This window comes from Pipistrellus hanaki, assembly GCF_964339955.1.
Source record: "Pipistrellus hanaki genome assembly, chromosome: 18".
Taxonomy (NCBI): Eukaryota; Metazoa; Chordata; class Mammalia; order Chiroptera; family Vespertilionidae; genus Pipistrellus; species Pipistrellus hanaki.
Window position 1 is genome coordinate 11,324,301 of NC_140520.1, and position 25,955 is coordinate 11,350,255.

The window sequence follows — 25,955 nt, forward strand, 5'->3', positions numbered from 1 at the left end:
ACTGTTTCCTGGGTCAGCCGCTCCGATGGCTGCAGACTGGCCCAAACCCGTGGAGGACAGACTCTTTGGCCCCTTGAGGGTGGCTCTTCCACAAAATACCACGGCCTGGGCCAGTCTAATTTGAAGAAATGGCCTTAGAAGACGTTTAAGTTGGAAGAAAAAAAAATTTCAGTCTCTCAAAACAAATTGCCATTGTTGTACTGTTGATATTTGCTCGGTTGACTAATGAGTTTGCCGACCACTGGCCTAAACCGACGGAAACAAGCGCTCTGCCCATCTGGGTGCCAGAAGCTGAAACCAGGGTGTCTAGGGCCGCGCTCCCTCGGAGGGCTGGGCTCCGTCCGGGGCAGGGTCCTTCCTGCCTCGTCAGCCTCTAGAGGTTCCTGGGGCACCTTTGCTCCCAGCCCCATCCCTCCATGGTCCCCTCCTCTTGGCCTGGCCCCTGCCACCATCCTCACCTGACTCTGCCTCCGCCCTCACAGAAGCCCACGCCGAGTGAGTTCACGTGTGTGTGCCTCTGTCCAAGCACGTGGCCGTGGCCCTGCCCCTGATAGGGAGGGAGCGCACCTGCAGCTGTCCACGTGGCCCCGCCCCCTGATCACTGTTGTGGGCTCGAACCCTGGGTTCAGAATAAGACCACCGGAGGCTGATGATTGATTAAAAAGCAGGCAAAGATTTATTGGAATATCTGGCCAGGAGAGCACCACACGCAGGTGGACTCCACACGACTGCACCGTTTCAGGGGTTCAAACAACAGGAATTTTCCTTTGTTCTAAATTCTAAACCCTAAAGACTACATTCTAGCCGGCACCGGTTTGGCTCAGTGGATAGAGCGTCGGCCTGCGGACTGAAAGGTCCCGGGTTCGATTGCAAGCACATCCCCAGTAGGGGGTGTGCAAGAGGCAGCTGGTCGATGATTCTCGCTCATCGATGTTTCTAACTCTCTTCCTCTCTGTGAAAAATCAATAAGATATATATATATATATATATGTCATATATATATATGACTACATTCTAAAGACTGGGGTCAGCCCAAAGGGTCATTGCTAGTCACATCCTGCTGGACATTGGAATGTGGCCCTATCTTGCGATAGCCGATAACATAGAAGCAAGCTCAGAGGTTATCTACAGTTTCTATCTCTGAATCAATCTCCTGTGGTCCCAGGCAAGGGAAAATTGCCTCAGCCTCCAGGTCTCCACCTGAAAGCTAAGGTAAATATTCCGTGTTTAATCAGGTGCAGGGGCTAAACTAGAAGGATTAAAATTCAAACAGCAATTTTTACCAAAGTATGGTTGCCACTATATTTCAATCACGTGCTCACCCTACTGTCCATGTGGCCCCGCCCCCTGATGACGTGTTCATCTCCAGCCAATTGCGTGGCCCCGCCCCCCCACCAAGGGCGGCACCTCAGCTCTCCGGGTGGCCCCACCCCCGCTGTGCACCTGCCCACGGGGGAAGCTACGGGCAGCACAGAGAGGCCGCTGGGCTTCTTCCTCTGAGGGTACACAGCAGGACAGGACAAAGAGAAAAATGGAAGCCTGGGCTGCCCAGAGCCTCTGTCCCCTTGACCTGTGACCTCTGCCCCCCCCCCCGCCCCCCGTGGCAGCATCTCGTATCTCCTGGGCCCCCAGTCAGCACAGGGCACCCTCAGCGCTCCCCTGTAGCTCCAGGGACCTGCTGGGCCCAGGCCCCAGCCGGTCACCAGTTCCCCGGGTCCTGCCTGCAGCCCCAGGGTCCTCAGACCAGGTCTGGGGGTGGGGCTGGCAGTGCGGGTGCGATTGGGGGGTTTAGGGGGGTTGCCCGAGCTCCTGGAGGGCTCAGCCTGAGCTCTGCGGCCACCGGAGGGAACCGGTCTGCGGGGCGGTTAGGCAGAACAGGCCTCCCAGGGCAACTACTGGATGCCCAGCTGGCTCCAGAGCCACCCTACAGCCTCCCTGGCCTTAGCCCTCCTCAAGGGGAAGCAGCTGTGCTTTCGGCCCAGCCCAGCCCAGCCCAGCTGCCTGCCTGGGGAGGAGGCAGGGGCTGTCGCCCTCTGCTGGCCAGGTCCTGTTACTGCGGAAGGTAGGCGACACCCTGCCACCCAGCCCCTGCCCACTGGAAGCCAGCCCCACACATCATCCCCATGTCCCAGGTCAGAACCAGGCCGCGGAGGGGCTCCCCTCAGCCGGGATGGAGCAGAGCTGGACTGGGAATCGGGACAGTCTCTGCCGCAGATGTGTTTGGTCCCCATGGTCACAGGAGGCTCCGGGGCCCTGCTTGAACCGGAATAGATTGCAGTGGACAGCTATAGAATTAGTAGTAGCTGCTGTCACTAGAGGCACACGCTGACCGTAAGAGGGTTCCTTCTGCACTCACCAGTGGCATGAGCATGAGGAGGAGGGCATGGCAAGGCTAGCAGAAAGACCGTTTGCACCTAAACCATGTTCGGATTCAATTTCTACCAGGGAAAGTTTTCTCCTTATCCAGCTTAGAGGGCTCAGTCTGGGGCTTAGACTCCAAGAATCCCACCGCCCAGCCTCACAGGCACAGCAGGTCAATGAGTTTGGGGTCGTGAGTTGACTTGACAGTAATTTCAACTCTTTTTGCATCCTAAACATAGATAAGCCTAATCAGCCTGGCTCAGTGGTTGAGTCTCGACCCAGGAACCAGGAGGTCATGATTTCATTCCTATCAGGGCATATGCTGGGGTTGCAGGCACCATGGGCTCTACCTTGTTCTCTAAAACAGACCCTTCTCATACCTTCAGGCCCTTGTGTACCAGTGAGACGCCCCCGACACTTCTAGCCCACAGTAGCCTGTAATTTTCTCCCACCTCTATGCTCTGAGTACCGAAATCCTTAACTAGATCATATCTAACATGTTTTGGTGTACATGTGTGTGCGTGCTCCTCCTGGACACTGTCAACTCTTGAAGGTCAATTACTTCTTTTGACTTCCAACTGCCCATACAATGCTCAAAAGCTGCATAAATATTTATAGAATAAGATAGATTGTGGTATGAAAAGGAGCAATATTTAGTTAACTTCGTTTTCTCTAAAATTATGCCACCAATATGCCCTGGAATGAACACCCTCCCGCCCCCCTTTTTGTCTAGTTCCCATTACAGTAAAAGAGCCTGGCCTGGCCAACATGGTTCAGTGGTTGAGCGTCAACCTATGAACCAGGTCATGGTTGAATTACCAGGTTACAGGTGATCCCCACTATGGGGAGTGCAGGAGGCAGCCAATCAATGATTCTCTCTCATCATTGATATTTCTCTCTCCCTCTTTGAAGTCAATAAAAATATATTTTAAAACAAGCTTAAGCACAACAGGAAAACAGAGGTGAGGGAAGCAGTCTTTATGTTTTTCTAAGACTGACAACCTAAGGCAGTGTTTTTTTCAACTGATGTGCTGCAAGAATTTTTAAAACATGCCCTGGCTGGTGTGGTACAGTGGTTAGAGCACCAAGGAAGGGTCATGGGTTGATTCCCAGTCAAGGGCATGTCCCAAGGTTGCAGGTTCCCAGCCCCAATAGGAGCTCATTAGGGGAGGCACCAATTGATGTCTCCCTCTCCTCACCCCACCTCCCCCTTCCATTCTCTTAAAAAAATCAACGGAAAAATATCCTTTGAAGATTAACAACCAAAAAAGCATGTTTAAAACATGTAGTCAGGGCACTGACCTCTTTTCCCTTAGATTGTCAAAGAAAATTACAACAGCCAACACAATTGACTCCCCAGTGTGAATGCCGTCTTGAACTATATATATATAGGCCTTACAATAAGAGTTGCATCGTATTGGGCATATCAAATAAAGCTGTGTCTGATTGGTTAGTTCTTGGTACCATAAACCCTGCTTATATACAAGCAAATATAAGCACCTGATTTTTTAGTCACTTTGGAGCAAAAAGGGTAAGTAAATAATACATTTTTGCGTGTAAATCCATCAAAATTATACCTAATTTTTGTCAGATCAGCAAAAAAAGCAGAGTATGTTTTTAATATGTCACAGGATTTTAGTGTCAGGAGATGAAACTAAACTTATGTGTCAGGAGATGAAAAGGTTGAAAATTGCTGCTGTAGGGCCATGTCCAGGTAAAGGGGGGGAATCCTAGGACCAACCAATCTCAAGCTGGCTTTTCCCAATGTCCCTCTTCTTTCCTCTGAAACCTGAGAGATTTTGAGCTTTGGATTCCCAATTCCCTCAGTTAAAGTGGGTTGCAAACAAGGCAACAGACCTACAGTAACTCCCTTCAGATTAATTCACAGCTTTTCCTTGTCAAGTTTAAATTAAGATGAAGGGGGCCCTAACTGGTCTGGCTCAGTGGATAGAACGTTGGCCTGTGAACTGAAGAGTCCCGGGTTCAATCCTGGTCAAGGGCACATGCCTGGGTTATGAGCTCAATCCCCAGTAAGGGGTGTGCAGGAGGCAGCCAATCAATGATTCATCATAGATGTTTCTCTCTTTCCTCCCTTTCTCTCTGAAATCAATAAAAATATATTTAAAAGAAAAAGGTGAAGGGGTGGCTGGAAGGGTTCAATGAAACCATTTCTCTCAGCCTGAGTTAGACTGAGGCTGGAAAGGATGCATTTGTTCAGGGCAACATGAATAGAACTTGAGCTTGCCTGGAGGACTCAAGTTTTGAGCAGATTGTATTCAAAGAAGAAACAACAGATCTAAATAAGTGTTGAAAGTTTAATACATCAAAACCAGATAGTTATCACTTATATTGCATTTGCCATTTCTGAACAATACAAAGTAGAGGCAATAGTGACACTTCATAAAAATGTTCATTCCCATTCCCTTCCCTCCGACCCAGCCTCCCTTGAATACTCCCTCCCACCCTCTACAGAACTTTGTCCTGAATAAAACACTTAAATACATCATAAATAGTAAATTATGGAAGAAAAAAAAAAAACAGGAAGAATTCTTTCTTTCCTTCTTATAAAAAAGAACATGGCAGCAAAGACAGGCAGCCAGACCTGGCTGAGGGTGTCTAATATAGACAGTTATTCAGGCTGTGGGCTAACCTACTATCAAGGTGGGGTGGGATGAAGAGGATAGTCTGGGAATTCAACAATCTGCCTGAGATGCCAGGCCCCTTCTCCTCACAGGGAATGGGAGGATCAGATGGAGAACTGCAACTCTTGGAGATGGGGAGGAGAGGGATTATACAGCCCCCATCCCCAACTTTTCTGCATGAAGAGAGGGGCAGGCCACGTGGCACAGCAGTGGCCTCACCGAGGCAAGAATCTGCTGGCTCCCATGAGTATAAGAGATATTCTCTAGCTTCATAGATCTGGGCTGCCTGTCAAACAGACACAGGTGAGCCTCTCTCCACCTCAGCCCCACAAACAGCATAACACTGTTAGAGAAGGTGGGAAGAATAAGGAAGAAATCTCCTTTGGAGAAGGATCTAAGATTCATTTGATGTCTTCATATTTAGAAAAAACAACCAGAATACATTTCAAATTACAAAACAATAATAATCATTATGGCCCGGCAGTGAGTAGGATCACGCCTAAGAAGAGCCCTGATCTCCTAGCCCATGACTGCCCCGCTGTTTTAACAAAAGGGGTAAAGATTACCCCAGGTCCCACTCTCTCCATTCCTTTAGCCTTAAGAAATTCATCAAGAGAGGAGGAGTTAAAGAGGAGCTGCTCCGGGCAGAGCAATCACCACTCTTCTGTTTCTCAAACACCAAGGCTCTCCAGAGGGAACCCTAGGAATGGGCATCTCTCCACTTTTGGAGTTTTGATCTGAACTGTCTGGCTAAAAATAGTGTGCTGTGCGTTATTTTTTCTTCCCTTTTTAAGGAAAAAAAAGAAGGTTGGAAGGTGGTTAAACATCCTCACTCTCCCAAAAACCTTTACCAAGTGTACAGGGGTCTCCTTACGGAGAGAAAGAGCTATATAAGGATAATGTGCCAGCTAGTCTGTCCTGAGGAAATTGAGAGTCCAGCTCCTGGTGAAAGGTAGATGAGGGGCAGAAAACCACCAAGTCCAGCAACCCCACTTGCAGCAGGAAGAATGGATGTTTCAAAAGCAGTTCAATTGTAGAGTCCAAAGTTGGCCAGCTGAAAACTTGTGCCCCCATTCCCAACTCGGGAGTGGAGAGGAAGCTGGTTCCTCAATCGTTCAAGGCAGTAACACCCATTCATGAGGAGGGGGAAGGAGTAGTTCTTCAGAAAGGAGCTGGAGAGTACCCTAGCCTCCATTATACTCCTTTTTTGATGACCAAGAAGAAACTCAGCATTACTGGGGCAATGGCTGACATCTTGAGATCACAGAGACAGAATCCTGTTCCACGTCTTCTGGGGTTTTCTGCTCACTGAAAGAGAAAGAATGTCAAATTAAGAATGAGGAGTATGAAATGAGGAGGAAGGAAAGGAACTCAAGTTAAGTTCAACCTGCCTGGCAGAGTTAATAAGTTTTCTTCTATTTCAGCCTCCATTTCCAAGTACAGGGTACCAAAATCAAAATTTTTAAAAGCAAGGTTTAGGGGGCACCCAGTCCTTCTGACTTCGCCAATTAACGCCTTGCTCCACACTCCATCAGCACATCCTCTTCATACCCTTCAAAGCATTCACCTCCCCCAAATCCCACACACTCACATGGGTGGACTCTGACTCTTCAATTTCAAGCTTTTCCAAGAGGGTTGCACTAATAGGAGGGGGGAAACAGAAATAGAGAAAGAAGAATTATAAGATAAAAAAGAAAAAGAACTGTCCTCTCAAGCCTATTCTCCATAATGTACTTCACAATCAATTCAGGATTCAGAAAGAAGGGGCTAAAAAGCTACTAAATTTTAGAAACATTATTTAGTTTCTGGAAACTATAAAATATTTCCTAATACCCTCTTCTTCTGTCTTCAATCCCCAAGTATGGTAGGCACCGAAAGATCACTGCCATTGTGTAACTCTCTTCTCTTGAGTGTGGGCTGGATTTGATGATTTTCTCCTAGTGAACAGAATCTAGCACAGGTTATAGGATGCCAATTCGGAACTTAGGTTGCAAAAAATCTATTGCTTCCTTTTGGGTATATGCTCTCTGACTTGTTTGCTCTTGGGAAAACCAGTTGCCAGGCTGTGAGCTGTCCTACAAAGAGGACCATGTGATAAGAAACTGAATCCTGCAAACAACTACATAAGCTTGGAAACTGATCTTCCCCTGAGTAAACCTTCAGATGAGACCACTGCCCTGGCTAACAGCTTGACTATAACATCCTGAGAGACCTTAAGCCAGACACCCAGCCAAGCCACACCTAGATTCTTAAGCTACATAAGATTGAGACAATAAATGTTTGTTTTTAGCTGCTAAGTTTTGGGGTAATTTATCATACAACAATAGATAAAAATACACCTAGAAACGAAGTGCTGCTGTAAGAAAAATCTAAAATGTGGAAGTGGCTTTGGAAAAAGGAAGTGATTTTCAAGGAGCATTTTAGTGAAAGTTTAAAAGTGCCCTAAATATAGTATAGAATTTTGGACTTTAACTGGGTTGCCAGTGACAGCTAAAAGTGAAGAAAAATACTCATATTAGAAAATGAAAGAAAGGGAATCCTTATAATATAGTAAAACTAAGTTTAGCAACAATGTCATCTGCAGTTATATGGAAAGTAGAATATGTGCCTAATACTGGATAATCTTGTTATGGAGATTTCTAAAGCGTAGTGCTACCTGATTTCTGCTTTTTATTTTATTTTTTTTTTGTTAATCACTCGAGGAATTTTTCCATTACTTTTTAGAATCAGTGAAAGGGAGGGAGGGAAAGAGGGAGACATGGATTGGAGACACAAGCCTTGAGCCGCAACTGGGCCAAGGGAACAAACCTTTTGACCAGGAATCAAACCCTAGACCCTTCCATGTGCGGGCTGACACTCTAACCACTGAAAAATACTGGCCAGGGCCTGATTTCTTCTCAATGCTTATAGTAAAATCTGAGAGAATAATAAATTAAGGGAAGGATTATTAAATAAAAAGAAGCCAGGACTTGAAGATCATTTTGCAAAGTCTGAGCCTCTCTAGATAGCAAACACTACTAAAATTAAAAGGCGTTTACAGTCCTAGACGGTGTGATCAGTAGTTAGAGTGTCAGCCTGTGCATGAAAGGGTTACAGGTTCAATCCTCAGCCCCTGATCACCTGGGGAGCATGGAGAAGGCAACCAACTAATCAGTGTCTCTCTCTCTCCCCACCTTTCCCTTTTTCCCTTCTACTATCTTTAAAAATCAATGAAAAAAATATCCTCCGGTGAAGATTTAAAAAAAAGAAATGGTTTCAGAGTAAAGCTAAAATCCAAGGCAATATCAGGAAAAAGTGGTATAAAGTTGAAGCCACGGGTATGGACTAACAAAATAATTTTTAAAATTAATTTATTTTTAATCCTCACCCAGTGATATGTTTTTATTGATTTCGGAGGGAGAGAGAGGGAGAGGAAAGAAGAGGGAGAGAAATAATGAAAAACATTGATGTGAAAAACAATGACTGGTTGCCTCCGATACAGACCCCAACCAGGTATGTGCCCTGGCCAGAAATCGAACCTGTGACCCCTGCAGTGCACCAGATGCTCCAACCAACTGAACCACAGTGGGCAGGGCTGTAAAATGTTTTTTTTTTTATAAACATCATTTTTTAAATATATATTTCATTGATTTTTTTACAGAGAGGAAGAGGAAGGGAGAGGGATAGAGTTAGAAACATCGATGAGAGAAACGTTGATCAGCTGCCTTCTGGGGATGTGTTCGCAACCAAGGTATATGCCCTTGACCGGAATCGAACCTGGGACGCTCTATCCATTGAATCAAACCGGTTTCGGTTGCAAAATGTTTTTGTAACGCCACAGAAAAATCAAAGTTGATGCTTCAGAGCACAATTCAGTCATAAATAAAAGGCCATTCATCAAAACATTCAAAAAGATTAAGGGTATACCTTACAGATCCTCTCAACAGGAAGCAAAGGGGTTAACTCAGTTCACTTATATGTAGCCTGGCTGGTGTGCCTCAGTGGTTCAGCGTTGACTTATGAACCAGGAGGTCATGGTTCAATTCCCAGTCAGGGCACATACCCAGGTTGTGGGCTAGATCCCCAGTATGGGACATGCAGGAGGCAGCTGATCAATGATTCTTTTCTCTTCATCACTGATGTTTCTCTCTCTCCCCACTCCTTCCTCTCTGAAATCAATATATATATATGAGGTTTTTGTCTAATGGAGTAAACCCAAATGACATTCACAGGAAGCCCACATAATCTTTGAGAGAATTATCAGTGAAAACATCACGAGCTGAGACTAAAAACAACAAAAGCAATGCAAAATGAAAAAGGACCACTGGATCCCCCAAATTCTACTGGCAAGAAGGAGGCTGAGAAAACTACTCAGCTGCGAACACATTCTATTGTTTAGGAACACCCAGCAGGCAAAACTAAGAGTCCAAAAGATAGAGCCGAAAATCATGGAGAATTATTCCCAAGCTTTGAGACCTGATAAAGAAACTAAAGTATTTGCTGTATTTTAGGTAGCTATGGGTCAGTGATTCCTCTGTGCCTCAAATTCTCAATCTTTTTGTACAGGAACGTGTATATGGGTCATCTAGCGTCTGTCGCCACTGTACACTGGGTGGTTGGTGAGACGAAAGCTTGTCTCTTAAATTCACAGAGGATCAGCACTCAAGGAGCAATACCTGGGAAGCTCATTCAAACATGGAGTGAATTTAGGTAACAAAATTCTGGATTCTGAGCCGATGTTATAATGGGATGAAACTTTTGGAATGAATTTTGCACTGGAGGGATGTGAGTCACTAGAGATCAGAGGGTGGACTATAATAGGTGACTCTTAAGATGGCTCCCAGTGAGACCTGCCTTCCTGGTATTCACGCCCTTGTGTTATTTTCCTTGAGTACATGTCAGATTTAGTGAACAGAATAGAGTGCAGGTAGGAGGATGTCAATTCTGAGATTAGATGACAGAAAGAATATGGTGTCTGCTTAGGTGCATGCACTCTGAGGGAAGCCAGATATCTGAGTTGTCTTATGGAGAAGCCCATGTGTCAAGAACTGAGGGAGGCCCTAGCCAACAGCCAACAAGGAACTAAGGCTCTCAGTCCAGCAACCCACAAAGAACTGAATCTTACCCCAAACCATATAAATAAACTTAGAAGGGAGCCTTCAGAAGAGACCCTAGCCCTAGCCAACAGCTTGACCACCACCTCATGAAAGACCTTTAGCCAGAGGACACAGCTAAGCTGCACCTAAATTCCAGACCTCCAGAAAATGTTACTTTTTTTTTTTTTTTTAAGCCACTAAGTTTTGGGAAAACTTATTATGTTGTAACAGATAATTAACACACCAGGTAACAAAACAGAATGACAATCTTTACACTGGGTTATTAAAGATTGTTCACTGTCTTCACTGTCCAGGAATCTCTCCAACCTTATATCCAACTCGGAGAATTCACTTATCTCACCAGGAGATGCAGGGCTCGCTGGGGTATTCTTACTGATTATCAGAAAAGCCTGCACACAGCTTTCCCCACCCACAAAGATACAGAGATGTTGGCACACGTTTTCAAATCCTAATGATGAACACTAAGGAAGGTGAAATCTGAAAAAAACCTAGTGAAGAGCAAAAGACAACGATGTCTGTAAAAAACAGTGATGGAAGTTTCCAAGGACCTGAAGAAAGAGATAAGAAGATTACAGAGAAAGGGGCCAAGGAACCAACCTTGTAGATAACATTGGCAAAGTCTCTCCAACTACAGGTGAAAAGCAGGGGTCGGGAATAGTGGAGACCTCACTGATTTTCTCCAAAGGTGGAGTCTGAGGTAAAACATCAGGACGACCGAAGTGGACGCCTGGAAAAAAGAAAGGGGAAGAAAATCAATAAATAAAAAAGAAGAAATGGGGTGGGAAAAATTCAGGGAAATTTATGTAGCAACTTGGCTTTTCCTGGACAGGAATAGGAAGCAAAGGTCCTAAGCAAATAAGGACTCGGAAGAAAGGGAAGGAGTGCCCAATCACATGGGAACCCCAGCCCTGGCGCTGACCTGGCTCCACTTCCGCCTTTGTTGTCACTTGTGCCTTGTGCTCCCCAGAGACCGATGGCTGGTAAGTAATGCAGGAGTTGCCGCTGGGGGCTCCTCGCCGAGAGAAAGATGAGCCAGACCGAAACTTTTTGGAAGGAGAGGGCTTCACTTCAAAAGGGAAAGAGAGAGCCTACTTAGCACCCCCCTCAGAAACCATCACCAAGACATAGGCACAAACAGCTAGCATCCCCAGCACAAACACAAAGTTGTTTTTCTGCAAAGCAGGAAGAAGGGTTAATATCAACAAAGATGGGCTCTATGAATTACTTTTTAGAGGAAGGGGCACCTTAGTTCACTTCACTTTGGAAACAAGAGGGGAACCTAGAAAAAGGAGACACATAAATCTCTCACCCCTCCTACAAGTGACCTCAATGGCTTAGCTTTCACCTGAGATGTTCTTTATTCCAGCGGTCGCCAACTGGTGATCCACAGACCACTGATGATCCGTAAGGTCCGAAAGGTTGGCGACCGCTGCTCTATTCTGTAACACCATTCTTTAATTGTATCCTTCAGTTAAAGCTGACAAAGATGACCCTTCACGCTATATCCTTGAAGTACTTATGCACACGGCACTATGATGACACTTTACGCTTGGTTATACATCCCTTTGAAAAGACTGTAAAAGGATTTTCCCGTATTTCTGACGACTGTGTGGCAGACTAGGTCCTCTGACTCACTGAGGGATGCCTGTGATGAGGAGATAGGAAGGAGGAGCTGGAATTTACCAGTGGCAGCAACATGAAAGGTTTGGAAAGAACAGTGGTACTTCCCTATCAAAAAAGTTGAGGGAAGAAAGTAAAAACACCCATTAAGCGACATCAGTAAATGCTTCTGCAACCATTTGAATTCAATCTGAGAACTCCGTGGCATTGGATTTATAAACAGAAAACATAACATTGGTAATATCCTTGCCTAACTACCATAGAAGTCTGACTCTGCCTAGCTCAGCCTGTGACATGGACCCTACACCCACACTACGTATTTTTTGAAATCCCACCAATTTCCAAAAAAATGCCCCTCACCTCAATGACACATGTAGGGAGAGCCAGGGGGAAAGCAGCGAGCAACTTGGAAACGACTGGAACAGACAGAGTGACTGACACAAAGACAGGCAGCAGCTATCATGGAATGTGAGTAGAGCAGGAGAGGCCTCTGGCTTTGTGTCCCTGACAGAAGTGTCCTGCCCCTCATCTCTTGAAGGGGGCCACTGGGGGTTCATCTGGTAGAAGCCACTTACAGGGGATCTTCTTGAACACTGTGTTGCACATGAAGCGCTGGAACCGTTCAGCGTAGAAGCCTGGGCGATGCACCGATACGGTGTCCTGCAGAGCAGAAGAGATGGCTGCAGAGTTAAGAGACGGAGGAGGTCCAGAAAAGGAACCTCTAGTCCAAGGGCCACTTTCCCCTTGTATGTATTATTCAGACCTTAGTAGAAGGGTAAAACCCACAAATAAAATGAGGTAATAAGAAACTGGGTGTGTGTGTGTGTGTGTGTGTGTGTGTGTGTGTGTGTGTGAATCTGAAGTGAGGGAGGCAGAAGGAGAACCTCTAGCTAATTGCTACTCACCCCATCATGTACCAGTGCTTTCCAAGAGTGCTCCAACTTCTTAACAAACCTGCCAAAGAAAATGTGTATTATATATACATGACCTTATACTTTTTTATTTTAGGGAGTTCAAGTCAATGGTAATAGAAAAACTTAGAGACAGAAGCTGGGAAAGCACTCCCACTAATATACTGGTTTTCCAAAAAATAGGCACAGTAGTGCTTATTCAGTATGGAGCAAAAATGTTTCTAGGTGGGTCAATTATCCCAAGAGAAAGGGTAGCTATTATGTCTCTGGCAAGTCAGGGACAAGAATATTTATTGTAAAAGAACAGCTAGAAGAATAAATGGGCAAGCCTCTAGAGGAGTTAAAATTGGATAATATTCTGAATCTGTAAACCAAGCACTTACTAGTACCTGAAACCCTACAGGAGCAAAATTGAGGTCTCATATAGGGTGTTCCAAAAAAAAAAGTATGTACCCGTTAACAGCTGATAGCTCAATTTTTAAAATGAAATATATTTTAATGAACACTGCCTTTGTAATTCAAAATATGTGTATTTATTTATTTATTTTGGACACACTGTATTTCTAGCGTTTCCCTCTCCATCCCTTCACTGCCTCTTAGTTCCACAGGCCAATTCATAGTTTCCAAAGAGCACAGTGACCCTCTGGCTGTTCCTCCGTGGAAAGGGGGAACGTGCTTCCTGCTGGAACCCAATGTGGAATATGCCTCAGCTCACAGGGTGTTCACAGTCAGACAAATGGTGTCAGTTACCTTGGTGCTGCCCAGAACTGGCTCAGCTTTCCAGAGGTGCATGTTATGTTGGGGTAAAGAAGCCAAAAAGACAGGCAAAAATCAAGAAAATAAATCACTACTTGACACCCAATGAGATAAGCAGCCAGATTATAACTCACTGCTCTTGTATCAGGAAGAATTTGGTGAAAAACCCATCTTCAAAAGAAATTGGGGGTTATCTGCATCCACTTTGCCCCCTAATTTGGAATTCTTATGTTTCTCACCTGTAAGACTGCAGAATGTCAATGATCCCGATATAAAGCAGCAGCCTTTCCCCTTTACTATTCCGGGCAGGGATGCCACCCATACTGAGAAAGACAAAAGGGAAAGAAAGCAAACCTTTGGCTAGCAGGTAACATAACTGGCCCATCTTCCACAAACTGGGAAAGAGTAAGAGACTTCCTTTGACCCGCCCACTCTGAAGTATGTATTATAACCTCATCCTCTCCAAATTTCACTCGCTAGCCTGCCTCTCCCACCCCTATTCCACCAAAGAGAATCTAAAATCACCTACAATTTTGGAAATATTTACCCAATTAACTCTAAACTCCTTCCATCAGTACTTACATAGTTATTAGTAAATCTATGCCCACTAAGACACTCTTCTTGAATGACCTCAAAACTGAAACCAACTAAAAAACATCTCTGGTCCCTTCAGTAACTACACATCCTTGATAGATACATTATGGTAAGATGTAATACGTCTAATAAATTCCAGTATCATTTGCAGATATCTCTGACTCTGAATGAACTTTTAAAAAAGTCTTTTAATTTTGAATAGCTTTCCTTCCCAAGTGTACTACAAATCCCAAATTCAAGATATCATCCTTTCTTTACAGATTCTTAAGAAAGCTCATTCTAGGCCCTGGTTAGGTAGCACAGTTGGTTAAAGCATCATCCCAATACGCCAGGGTTTGATCCCTGGTAGGGCACATATAAGAATCAAACAATGAATACATGAATAAGTGGAACAACAAATTGATTTCCTTCTCTTCTTTCTTTAAAAATCAATAAATTTAAAATATATATATTTTTATTGATTTTAGAGAAGAAGGGAAGAGGGAGGGTGGGAGGGAAGGGGAGAGGGAAAGAGAGAGAGAAACCCTGATTTGGCTGCCTTTTGCATACCTCCTACAGTGGATGAAGATTGCAACCTGGGCACATGCCCTGATCAGGAATCGAAACAGCAACCACTTGGTGTATAGGACAACACCCAACCAAATGAGCCACACGGCCAGGGCTAAAATCAATAAATTAATAAAAAAAAATAAAAAAAATAAAAAAAAGCCGTAGCTGATTTGGCTCAATGAATAGAGCAACGGCCTGCGGACTGGAGGGTCCAGGTTCAATTCTCAGTCAAGGGCACATGCCCGGTTTGCAGGCTGAATCCACCTTTGGGGCGTGCAGTGATTCTCTATCATCGATGTTTCTCTCTCTATCCCCCTCTCCAAAATCAATAAAAATATATTTTACAAAATTTAAAACAGAAAGCTCGCCAAGACCGGTTTGGCTCAATGGATAGAGCGTCGGCTTGGGGACTAAAGGGACCCAGGTTCGATTCCGGTCAAGGGCATGTACCTTGGTTGCGGGCACATCCCCAGTAGGGGGTGTGCAAGAGGCAGCTGATGGATGACTCTCTCTCATCGATGTTTCTAGCTATCTCTCTCCCTTCCTCTCTGTACAAAATCAATAAAATATATTTAAAAAATAAAAATAAAAAACAGAAAGCTCATTCTGTAGTCTGTAAACATTAACATTGTTGGCTTAACTGCTGAATCAAGGCTATTCCTTCGCAGAAGCTACACTCCTTCCTGAAGAAGAAATGCTATTAGCCTATGCTCTCCTTTTTTAAAATATATTTTATTGATTTTTTACAGAGAAAAAGGGAGAGGAATAGAGAGCTAGAAACATGGATGAGAGAAACATTGACCAGCTGCCTCCTGCACACACCCCACGGGGAATGTGTCCACAACCAAGGTACATGCCCTTGACCAGAATCGAACCTGAGACCCTTCAGTCCGCAGGCCGATGATGCTCTACCCACTGAGCCAAAGAGGTTTTGGCTATGCTCTCCTTCTTGATGACCCTGAGCCCACCACTCACTGGTCTTCAGTCTCCATGGTGCCGCCTCTCCGAGCCTCGCCCTGGATAGATTCCATGGCTGTGGAATAGAGAGCCTTTTGGGGGGCTGGTTTGCGTGTATCAATTGAGTATAGTGTGTCATGGCCTGAGGGTTCTCGTTGTGCGTGATCTATGTTATGGATTGACATCAGGAGACTATAGTCCATTATCTTGAAACTCTGCAGCACCTAAAGGAAGGAAATAACACGATCTGAGCTTTGGGTGGCATGAGAGGTTTTTTCAGGATCTCGCAGCTTTTCTGGTCCAATTATTCTTGATAGTGAACCTCTAGGGCTAACCATAGTGTTATCCTTATCTTCTCCTCGTCCTTGGAGAAAAACATCCTCTTGATATCTCTTCATTTGTATCCCTCAGCTTTCTTTCATTTGAGTAAACAACAAATAGGCACTGCCTAGCTCACAAGACACTTTTCTTTCCTTTTTTCTCTTCACACAAACATCGTTATATTCGCAAGGGAATAAGAAATACATGTTTTTGCTTTAAAGAATCCACAAGGAGGGTCTGGTAAAAGTTTTACTTTGTGAAAGAGCAGATCTGTTGCAGGACTTAATACAATCAGCTTCAATTCAGTTATACCTACCATCTGTAGGCACTGTGCTTGCTTATGGGGAATACAAAGATACTGAAGAGAATTTCTGTCCTCTAGAGTATTATAATTTAGGAAGAGAAACAAAAGTGAAAATAAATACAACATGGCCTAATGTGTACAATGGAAGTGCTTACTGACTGAGGAGCAGTCTACAGGTCAGGAAGTAATACATACATAGGGTTATGAAAGATAAATTACAGAGAAAATAAGTCTAAGTATATAAAGGAAATCCTGCAAGGCATGAAACAGCATGTCTTGCAAAGGCAGGTATAATTTGATATTTCTAAAACATAAAATACAAAGGCTAAGTGAGGCAGATTAGAGAGGCCGGCAGGGGTAAGACAATGACATGTCTGATATGTCACATTAAGGAGCTTGGATCATATCTTATAGTTTTCATCCCTCGCTCCCCACCCAGAACAGGGTGGAAAGGCGTTTATTCCCACCTGTCCAGGAGCTCTCTTTGGTGCTGTACCTCAACCACTTAGGTACGTGAATGCAGTAAGGGGTAAAGAGAACAGGACTGACTCTTATGTATAGTTTGAGGGGAAAAACACACATTTGTTTCACTGTTTCTAGTCCTTACAACCAAAGGAGTCAAACTAAAACAGGAACTATCCTGAAATAGATGCAGAATAAGCAAAGCCAGTTCGAGAAAAAACTACCATAGATGTAGAAAAATCAATAGGGAAAGATGTCACCAAAATCAAAAGAAAATATGTTAAAAAGTGGAAATAGTTAACTGTCAAATGCTTCAGAAAATTCAACAAAGGACTGAGAAGTCCTTTCTAGTTGGCATTTTGTAGTCAATGGGAAGAATTGTTCAACTGGAGTGATGAGAACAAAAGCCAGGACAACAGTGAGTTGAGGCAGAAATAGAAAAAGAGAAAAAGAAGAAATATAAGCATCATTAAATGGAGACATTGAAAAAAACCTCCTGACTTTAAGACAGAAGAGGTAAGCTTATTTGGGTATAGAAAGAAAATAGTCAGTAAAGGCTGAAGCCAGAGGTGGAAAAGGAAGCAAGTTATAAAGCATGATCTTAAATAGGAGGAAATGGATCTAAAAGACAAAAGGGGATGACCTGGAATAAGCCACCAAGTTGGTTAAGAAAGGAGATTAAGGATGGTTTATAAATTAGTGATGGGGCAGGACAAAGGGATGGAATGGAATAGAAAGTTGAGGTGGTTTGTTGAGAAATAAGGCTGGGAAATGGAAGTTAAAAAGCGGTTCGACACCCTCATGCACTGCTGGTGGGAATGCAGACTGGTGCAACCACTGTGGAGAACAATGTGGAGTTTCCTCAAAAAACTGAAAATGGAACTCCCATTTGACCCAGTAATCCCACTTCTAGGAATATATCCCAAGAAACTAGAAACACCAATCAGAAAGGATATATGCACCCCTATGTTCATAGCAGCACAATCTACATTAGCCAGAATTTGGAAACAGCCTAGGTGCCCGTCAGCAGATGATTGGATCAGAAAACTATGGTACATCTGCACAATGGAATACTATGCTACCATAAAAAAGAAGGAATTTTCATCATTTGCAGCAACCTGGATAGAATTGGAGAACATCATGCTGAGTGAAATAAGCCAGTCAATGAAAGAGAAACATCACATGACCTCACTCATTTGTGGATGATAAAGTACATTATAAACTGATGAACCAAGAGACAGATATAGAGACAGTAAAGCAACAGGCAGACTGTCAAATTACAGTGGGGAGGGGAAGAAGATCTGGGGGAGATAATAGATCAACCGAAGGACTTGTGTACATGCATATAAGTACAACCAATGGACATAAAACTCTGGGGAGGGAGGGTATGTATGGGAGGGAGGGGGGCAAAAAAAAAAAACACCAAAAAAAGAAAAAAGAAAAAAGAAAAAAGCTAAGAAGAAAAGATATAAGAATCAGCTGTTTTCTATGAATAGATATTAAAGGAATTTATAAGAATGTAAAACTATGCTGTTCTATTTTAAAAAATATAGTTATTATTCATAAAAATATGTTATTTGTATTTTTTTTTAAATGACTAAATTAAAAAAAAAAAAAAAGCGGTTCGACAAAATAAACATACAACGGAACAAAAACAATCATAGCTACAGCATGGTGGTTACCAGCGGGAAAGGGGGTCGGGGTGGAGAGCAAAGAAGGGAAAAGGGGTCAGATACACAGTGACAGAAGACTACTAGATTTCAGGTGGTAAGCACATAATAGACTGTATAGATGTCATATTATAAAGTTAAACATCTGAAATTTATATACTATTAACTCTTACTCCAATAAGTTTAATTTTAATTCATTTTAAACTACAAAAAAAAAAAGTGGTTTAGTCTGGCTGATGTGGCTCAGTGGTTGAGCATCGACCTATGAACCAAGTTCTCATGGTTTGATTCCTGGTTTCAGGCTAGATCCCCAGTAGAGGACCTGCTAGAGGCAGCCAATCTATGATTCTCTCACATCATTGATGTTTCTATCTCTCTCCCTCTCACTTCCTCTCTGAAATCAATAAAAATATATATATATATTTTTAAAGTGGTTTGAGCTGAAACCGGTTTGGCTCAGTGGAGAGAGCGTCGGCCTGCGGACTGGAAAGTCCCGGGTTCGATTCCAGTCAAGGGCATGTACCTTGGTTTTGGGCACATCCCCAGTGGGGGGTGTGCAAGAGGCAGCTGGTCGATGTTTCTCTCTCATCGACGTTTCTAGCTCTCTATCTCTCTCCCTTCCTCTCTGTAAAAAAATCAATAAAATATATTTTTTCTTTAAAAAAAAAAGTGGTTTGGAGAGTGCCAATTATCTGAACTCTCTGCTGAGAGAAACAGAAAATGGATTGATGAGGGAAACGAAGGCCCAGGTGGAGATGGATTATCATACATCTATAGAGATGCCTGTACACACAGTTGTGTGATGGTAGCCGGCTTCCAAGATATAAATTTAGATCTGGCAGACAGGACCTGAGGAATGATGGTGCCGATATGAAAATAAGACTGTATAATTATGAAGCCTAGGGTAGGCAGAGAAGGAAATAAAACCAGGTGGGGGAGGATAGAAAGTAAAAATGTAAAGTGGTAACAAGGAGGTAGTAAAAATTATTTTAAATGAAGTCTAGGAAATATGAAGTGAAGGAACAGTCAAATCTCCCACAGATTTGAAGCCCAAGGACAACCAAGCTGTTTTAGTAATAGAGATTTTTGGTGTCTGTGAGACAAGGAAATCTGGCGAACTCACCAAACAGTCACGCTGCAGGGTCTTACACAGAGCATTGTACATATCAGCATCCAAAAAGAGACCGTCAGGGATGTCTTGTAAGAAGTCCAGGTCTTTAAGGGTGGGGAGAGGCTTCTCCCGCTCTTTCTGGGAAGCCCGCCGTTTGTAGGTTGAGCCCTTGAGGTCGTATTTGATATGCATCCTGACGGACCGTGGTAAGAGGTTATTCATTACCACAATTCGAATGTTCTTACCACCTGCCTGCACACAGTACAGTCCATAGAATTTAGGCAGCAAAGTCCGAGGGTTCTGGTTGAGGTTCTAAGGGCACAAAAACAAAAAGTAGGAGAACTTAGCTGATTTTCAGTGAAATTCAAGGGCAAAAGCTGCCACCCACCTTCATTCATCTAATACTTGGGATTCAAGTACAATCTGTCTGCCCATAACCACATGCCACATAACATATTTGTTTGCAACTTCACAATGCATCTAATGATGGGATCATCACCAAGCTGAGCCACAGCCTCTCCAATATAGTAATCAGTCAGGATACTGAATGTATGATGAGTATATTCCTTTAGAGAGGTTTAAGAGAAGACAGCATTGAAAAAGTCTTAACTCTTAGCCCTTGGTATAGTATATTCTGGTGTGTGATGGGAGGCAATTTCTCGAGAACCCCCAAGAGCAGTCAGTCAGAGTAAGATCAGATAGAGTACTGCCAAGGGAAATAAGCAACCCATTCCCCAATGTAGGAGCTGAGCTAAGAAAACAAAATCATCATTGCATCCATTTAAAAAAAAAAAATTAGCATTATTTTATTTATTTTGAGAAGGGGGGAGGGGGAGGAGGGAGAAAGATTTTTTTGTTCCAATTTGTCCCAGTTATTTATGCATTCACTGGTTGATTCTTATAAGCGCCCTGATTAGGGATAGAACCCTCAACCTTGACATATCAGTATAACACTCTAAGCAACTGAGCTACCTAGCCAGGGCCATCATTAAATCTTGCCTTTGGATAAGACAGTCCAAGCCAAGTAACACTTAAAATGGGACAGCTTGGCTGGCATGGCTCAGCCATGGAGCATCAACCTATGAACCAGAAGGTCACAGTTTAATTCTGGGTCAGGGCACATGCCTGGGTTGGGAGCTCGATCCCCAGTGTGGAGCGTGCAGAAGGCAGCCCATTAATCATTATCTCATCTTTGATGTTTCTATATCTCTCCCTTCTTCCCTGAAATCAATAATAATAATAATAATAATAATATATTTTTTAATAATAATGTATTTTTAAAAGCACTGACATTGTTTTTTGTTTTTTTTTAATATATTTTATTGATTTTTTACGGAGAGGAAGAGAGAGGGACAGAGAGTTAGAAACATCGATGAGAGAGAATCATCGATCAGCTGCCTCTTGCACACCCCCTACTGGGAATGTGCCCGCAACCAAGGAACATGCCCTTGATGGGAATTGAACCTGGGACCTTTCAGTCCGCAGACCGACACTCTATCCACTGAGCCAAACAGGTTTCGGCCACTGACATTGTTTTGCCCCATAGAGGACAACCTCCCCAGCCTTGTCCAGGAGTAAAGAGGGCAGCACAGGTAGCCAGTGCTCCTCTTCCCCTCACCATGTAGTATCCTGGAAGCAGCTTCTGCAGAAACTCCGCCTCTTTATGCTGGACTGTTTTAATGATGAATTCGTCATCACTGGACACGTAGAAGAGGGAACCACTAGCCCCAGAGTTGCACAGTTCAATCAGCGGCTCACTGCAGAGGGAATACTGAGGCCCCAAAGAGAAGAGAACAAGAAGTTCAGAAAAATCAGGACCTGCTCAACCAGAAATCAACTGCAGATGCAATTCTGCTCCAAAAGAAAACTAGAGTAAAGCGATGGAGAGGACCTTCGTTTAGGAGTATTGCTCTGATATAGGAGTCACAGGGTCATGAGATCTGGAAGCTTACCAAGTAATCATCAGGCCGGATACCAAATAATTCTCGAAAGTAGCGGAAAGCAACAGGTGCATAGGTCTTGAACCGAAAGTCATTGTAGTGATGAGCAGGGGTCAGGTTGCTCCCTTCACTGTGGGGTTAAATAGAAGAAGCCATAAATTACCAGTCCCTGTTATCCAGGGAGTTCACCCTGGGAGTCACCCAGAGGCAGAGTCAATACATCCCTTCTGATAGAACCAGAGGGATTAGATGAGTCAGTTACTTAGTGGGACCAAAGCACAACGTGGGGTGCTAACCAGCTTGGCTTAATGGATAAAGCATCAGCCTGTGGACTGAAGGGTCCCAGGTTTGATTCCAGTAAAGGGCACAATATTGGGGTTGCAGGCTTGGTCCCCAATGTGGGGCAAACAGGAGACAGCTGATCCGTGATCCTCTTTCATCACTGATGTTTCTATTTTTCTCTCCCTCTCCCTTCCTCTCTGAAATCAATAAATTTTTTAGAAAGCACATGGGGATGAAAACATGAGCACATGCATGGAATTGTTTTGTTTCTTTTAGGGCTCACTCTTTAGGCCAGAGGCTCATGGAAACATCCAAAGGACAGCATCTACTCTCTACATTCTAGTGTCCCATATCACTCTGATTAAAATCAGGTTAAGAACTTGGCACATGCCTAAATTACATCCAAACCCCTAAAACCGGCCTCAGGTTAATATGAAAAGGCACACTATCCAGGCCATTATCCTGAACATTAACCTCTTTTACCTGGGGAAGAAGATACTCTCCACCACGTAAAAGTCTTGCATGAGGACATCGCGCTCTGGTTTGGTACTCAGGCTCCCCACAGTGTGAGTGATGCCTAACTGAATGGCACCTTTCAAGGCTGATGAGGTTGTCTGAAAACAGAAAGGAAATAAGGGCAAAATTTCTAGGATTAAATCTGATCACAGCAATAAAAACTTAGAAGGGAGAGCCCGAAGGAGCACTTAAAGCAAACGCCCTTCTAAGTAGTTCATCCTGACCCAGTTTCCCCATCCCCATGTTTTACATTGCAGTTTAGCTTGGCACAGAATGGAAGGGCTTAAAGATACAGAGTAGCAAAGGTGGGACTGTCCTGCCAGTCTAAGCTAGGCAAGATGTTCCCTCCTATCCATATTTATATTTGAAAGATACATTGTACTGAGAGAACAATCTTAGGTCTCACTCCAAAAATTCCTTCCCCCAGAGTATCAGGAAACATTTTATTCATCTGATATAGGAGACAATTAAAATTAACTAATATTCTGATGATCTACCCAGCTATAGAAGCTTCAATCCACTAAGGCAGGGTTTGATTGGTGTTCTAAGGACAATAGAGTAGCAAAAAATAAAGTAACAAAAAATTCGTAACTGAAAAAACTCAGTATTAAATCTAAAAACTTCTCTCAGAAATGATCACACTATGGCTAAAACACAAATGCAAGAGCCCCACTTTTACAAACTAGGATTCCAATCCCATGGAAATATATCGCATCCCCTACATATGTGCTGTCCAGTACAGTAGCCTCTAGCCACACATGGCTATTTGATTTTAAGTTAATTAAAAATTTGCTTCTTTAGTCTTACTAGCCACATTTAAGTATGACTAGTGGCATCGTTCCTAGGCCTTTTGGCTAAGATCAAGCATAGTATGACTAGTGGCTACCATAATGGATAACAAACAGTACTTTTCAGTCACTGTAGAAAGTACCATTAGACAGTTTTGTTCTACATGATTTTCCTCATCCCTAACTCTCACCAGATATTACTATTACTTGTATTTCTACTTAGTCCTCACTGGGCATTAAAACTATAACTAGCGTTTTTAAGTGTCTGTTTCTCTAATTAGACTAGAAACTCACACTTTGTCTCAATGTTCAGCATATAAAAAAAGCTCAATAAATGTCAGTTAACATGGCCCTCAGTGCCCATTCCTAGGGATTCAGGTAACTGACGGAAAATGAGTCAGTCCACCTCTATTACTTGGAAAAATGCAATAAAGGCAGAAAAAAGACACAAGAAAATTTTATATGAGCCAGAAACAGAACTCCAAGAAATCTGCATGCCCTATATCAGATAACGTGCAGCTGCTAAATGGGAGGCGGAATACTGTCCCTTGGGGAGGCTAGGCATCTCTAAATTAGTCCAGAACCGAAGACCTGAGATCCCAAGATGGTTTTCTCCAAGATTTCCCTTCATCAGCTCAATTTTCTATTCTTACTTAGTACTACTATCTTTCCAATACATTAGAAAGCTCAAAAAGCAGGTATTCTAGGCCCTCTTCACCAGCTGAAACTACATTCTTTAAAAAAACACATGCCCTGACCAGTGTGGCTCAATAGCTTGGAGCTTGGTCCCATACACAGAAAGATAGTGGGTTCCATACCTACAGAAGGCAACTGATCGATGTTTCTCTCTCACTTTGATGTTTATCTCTCCCTCTCTCCTTCCCTCCTTTCATCCCTCTCTCTTCTTCTCACTCTAAAATCAATAAAAATGTCCTTGGATTAAGATTAAAAAAATAAAATAATTAAAAGTGAAGAAAATCTTTAAAAAAAAAAACCAGAAAAACAAAAACACTTAAGAAGAAACAAAGGAGAACATCTACCCGCTATCAATCTATATCACCAGGCTGGGTGAGATATGGCCTTGATCTTACGTACATCCAGCACCATAGGAAAGATCGAAAGACTTAAAGAGACATGATTCCACCCAGCTGGTGTGATTCAGTGGTTGAGCGTCGACCTATGAACCAGGAGGTCATTGTCAGGGCGCATGCCCCAGTTGTGGGCTCAATCTTCAGTGTAGGGTGTATAGAAGGCAGCCGATCAATGGTTCTCTCTCATTAGTGATGCTCCTATGTCTCTCTCCCGCTCCCTTCCTCTCTGAAATCAGTAAAAAAATATATATTTTTTTTTAAGATAAACATGGTTTCCTGAAGCAAGGGAAGAATGACATTCGGGGCTTGAAATTTTATACCTAACAAGGAAACCCAGTTTCTTCAGCTCAGTGAAATAGCAACCACCACCAGATATGTCCCTGAACAACATTCTCATTTAGTCATACCTATACAGGCGAAAGATATCTCACTTCACCCTTTGTGAAGTAAACTCTAAAGTCCACGTTGTATAATAGCTATTGTGCAAAGACTTAGGACATCAAGAAACGGGACAGAATAAGAGCAGCGAGGGCATAGGACTCTCCCTTCCTGGAGGAAGATGAAAGGCTACGCCCAGACACACCTTTTTATACGTCGTCTCTCCTGAGGAATCAACACCTCTGTGGCCTATTTTCTTGATGGACGTGCCAGGGGCATAAGACACCTAGAAAAAGAAGAGTCAAGATTAATATATAATTCCCACATAATACACCAAACAGCTACCATGATGACAAACCAAAGCATTCAACATACCCTTTATAGGTTATGAACATTTATAAAATCTTCAGAAGACCCACCCTATGCAAACACAGCTATAGTGTTGCTTCCCAGGGAATTAACTGGCTGAAAGAACAGAGAGGGGCCCATAGTTCACCTTTGGTTCTCAGAATACAACATAGAAAGTGAAAATGAGTGTAATTAAAGAAAAGTGGAAAGAGGAGAAGTTCAAAAAAGCAAGACAGATAACAAGTAGGGTTCCACAGTTCGTTTTTCCCCCACCAGATCCTTTCAGAAATTACTACCCCTCTAACCTTCAACCCAATCTGAATACTAACTGCTCAAACTGAATTTACCATGAGAAATTATCTTGCCACTGGCAAATGCAAGTACTGCAAAAGGAGGAATGAAAAGGCTGAGGCAATTAAGATGCTCCTCTGAGACAGCATATGGGCCTCAGTGCCTTGAAGAGGTTCCTGAGAACATAATAAGCCTTTGTTTTCCACCCATCTATCAGCCCCTGAAATAAGAGGTAAAACCAGTAGAGCAGAGCCTAGAAGGCTATTTCCCACAGCCAAAATGACAGCACAACCGACAGGAAGGTATTCTTCATGATGTCAGTACTAATTAAATTAATAAGCCAGAAGGCCAAAAGGCTACTGAAAATAGGATGTCACGATCTTCGACTTGATATTCAAGTTCTACTTCCTGCTAACGTAAGGCTCTTAGTGCTAGAAAACCATCTATATATAACCTCACGGTTTTTAGAAGATATTCTAAGAGAAAAGCCTAAAATCCCAGGACAAAAGGGCCCACATTCTGAAGCCTCGTCATACAGCCCAGGAGAGAGGCAAGAAGAGGGCTGAGAAGCAAGTTAAGCAAATGGAAAATATTCTGCACAGAAACAAAATGTAGAAAATTTAGCTTCTGTATGGTTACACAAAGATATTCAAATTCACTGAAGCTGTGCGACCAGAGGCAGTAACAGAAAAAAAAAAGAAAAAAAAAAGAGAGAGTGAGTGAGTAGGCTTTAGTGTTGGATTGTTTGGGTTTGAATCCTACACTTATCAATCCCATTTATTAACTATGTGACTTTGGGCAAGTTACAGAACATCTAATCCTCATTTTCTTCATAGGTAAGACATGAATTACAGTACTTCTCTCATAGAAGTTGTTTTCAAGATTACAGGTCACTTAGGTACATTATTTACTTTTTGGTACATTAAAAATGTATTAAATTGCCCAGATGATGTGGCTCAGAGGTACA

The 25,955-nt window shown here is 43.2% G+C and overlaps 1 protein-coding gene across 6 annotated transcripts in view; it reads right to left on the reverse strand.

The window, feature by feature from the left end:
- Positions 1–4,658: 4,658 nt before the first annotated feature.
- PIP5K1A (phosphatidylinositol-4-phosphate 5-kinase type 1 alpha) overlaps positions 4,659–25,955 on the reverse strand; it is a 37,751-nt gene continuing 16,454 nt past the window's right edge. For 4 of the 6 annotated variants that reach the window (XM_084866421.1, XM_084866417.1, XM_084866416.1 and 1 more), the window contains 13 exons: positions 24,555–24,635; positions 22,060–22,190; positions 21,307–21,424; positions 20,973–21,125; positions 19,367–19,666; positions 15,505–15,710; positions 13,626–13,709; positions 12,625–12,673; positions 12,295–12,379; positions 11,019–11,165; positions 10,697–10,826; positions 6,595–6,643; positions 4,659–6,311 (listed from right to left, as the gene is read on the reverse strand). In XM_084866421.1, the coding sequence (XP_084722547.1) occupies positions 6,309–6,311; positions 6,595–6,643; positions 10,697–10,826; positions 11,019–11,165; positions 12,295–12,379; positions 12,625–12,673; positions 13,626–13,709; positions 15,505–15,710; positions 19,367–19,666; positions 20,973–21,125; positions 21,307–21,424; positions 22,060–22,100 (1,365 nt within the window). In that variant the 5' untranslated portion in view covers positions 22,101–22,190; positions 24,555–24,635 and the 3' untranslated portion in view covers positions 4,659–6,308. The remainder of the gene's footprint in view (positions 6,312–6,594; positions 6,644–10,696; positions 10,827–11,018; positions 11,166–12,294; positions 12,380–12,624; positions 12,674–13,625; positions 13,710–15,504; positions 15,711–19,366; positions 19,667–20,972; positions 21,126–21,306; positions 21,425–22,059; positions 22,191–24,554; positions 24,636–25,955) is intronic. The other 2 variants (XM_084866420.1, XM_084866419.1) reach the window with 1 other exon arrangement.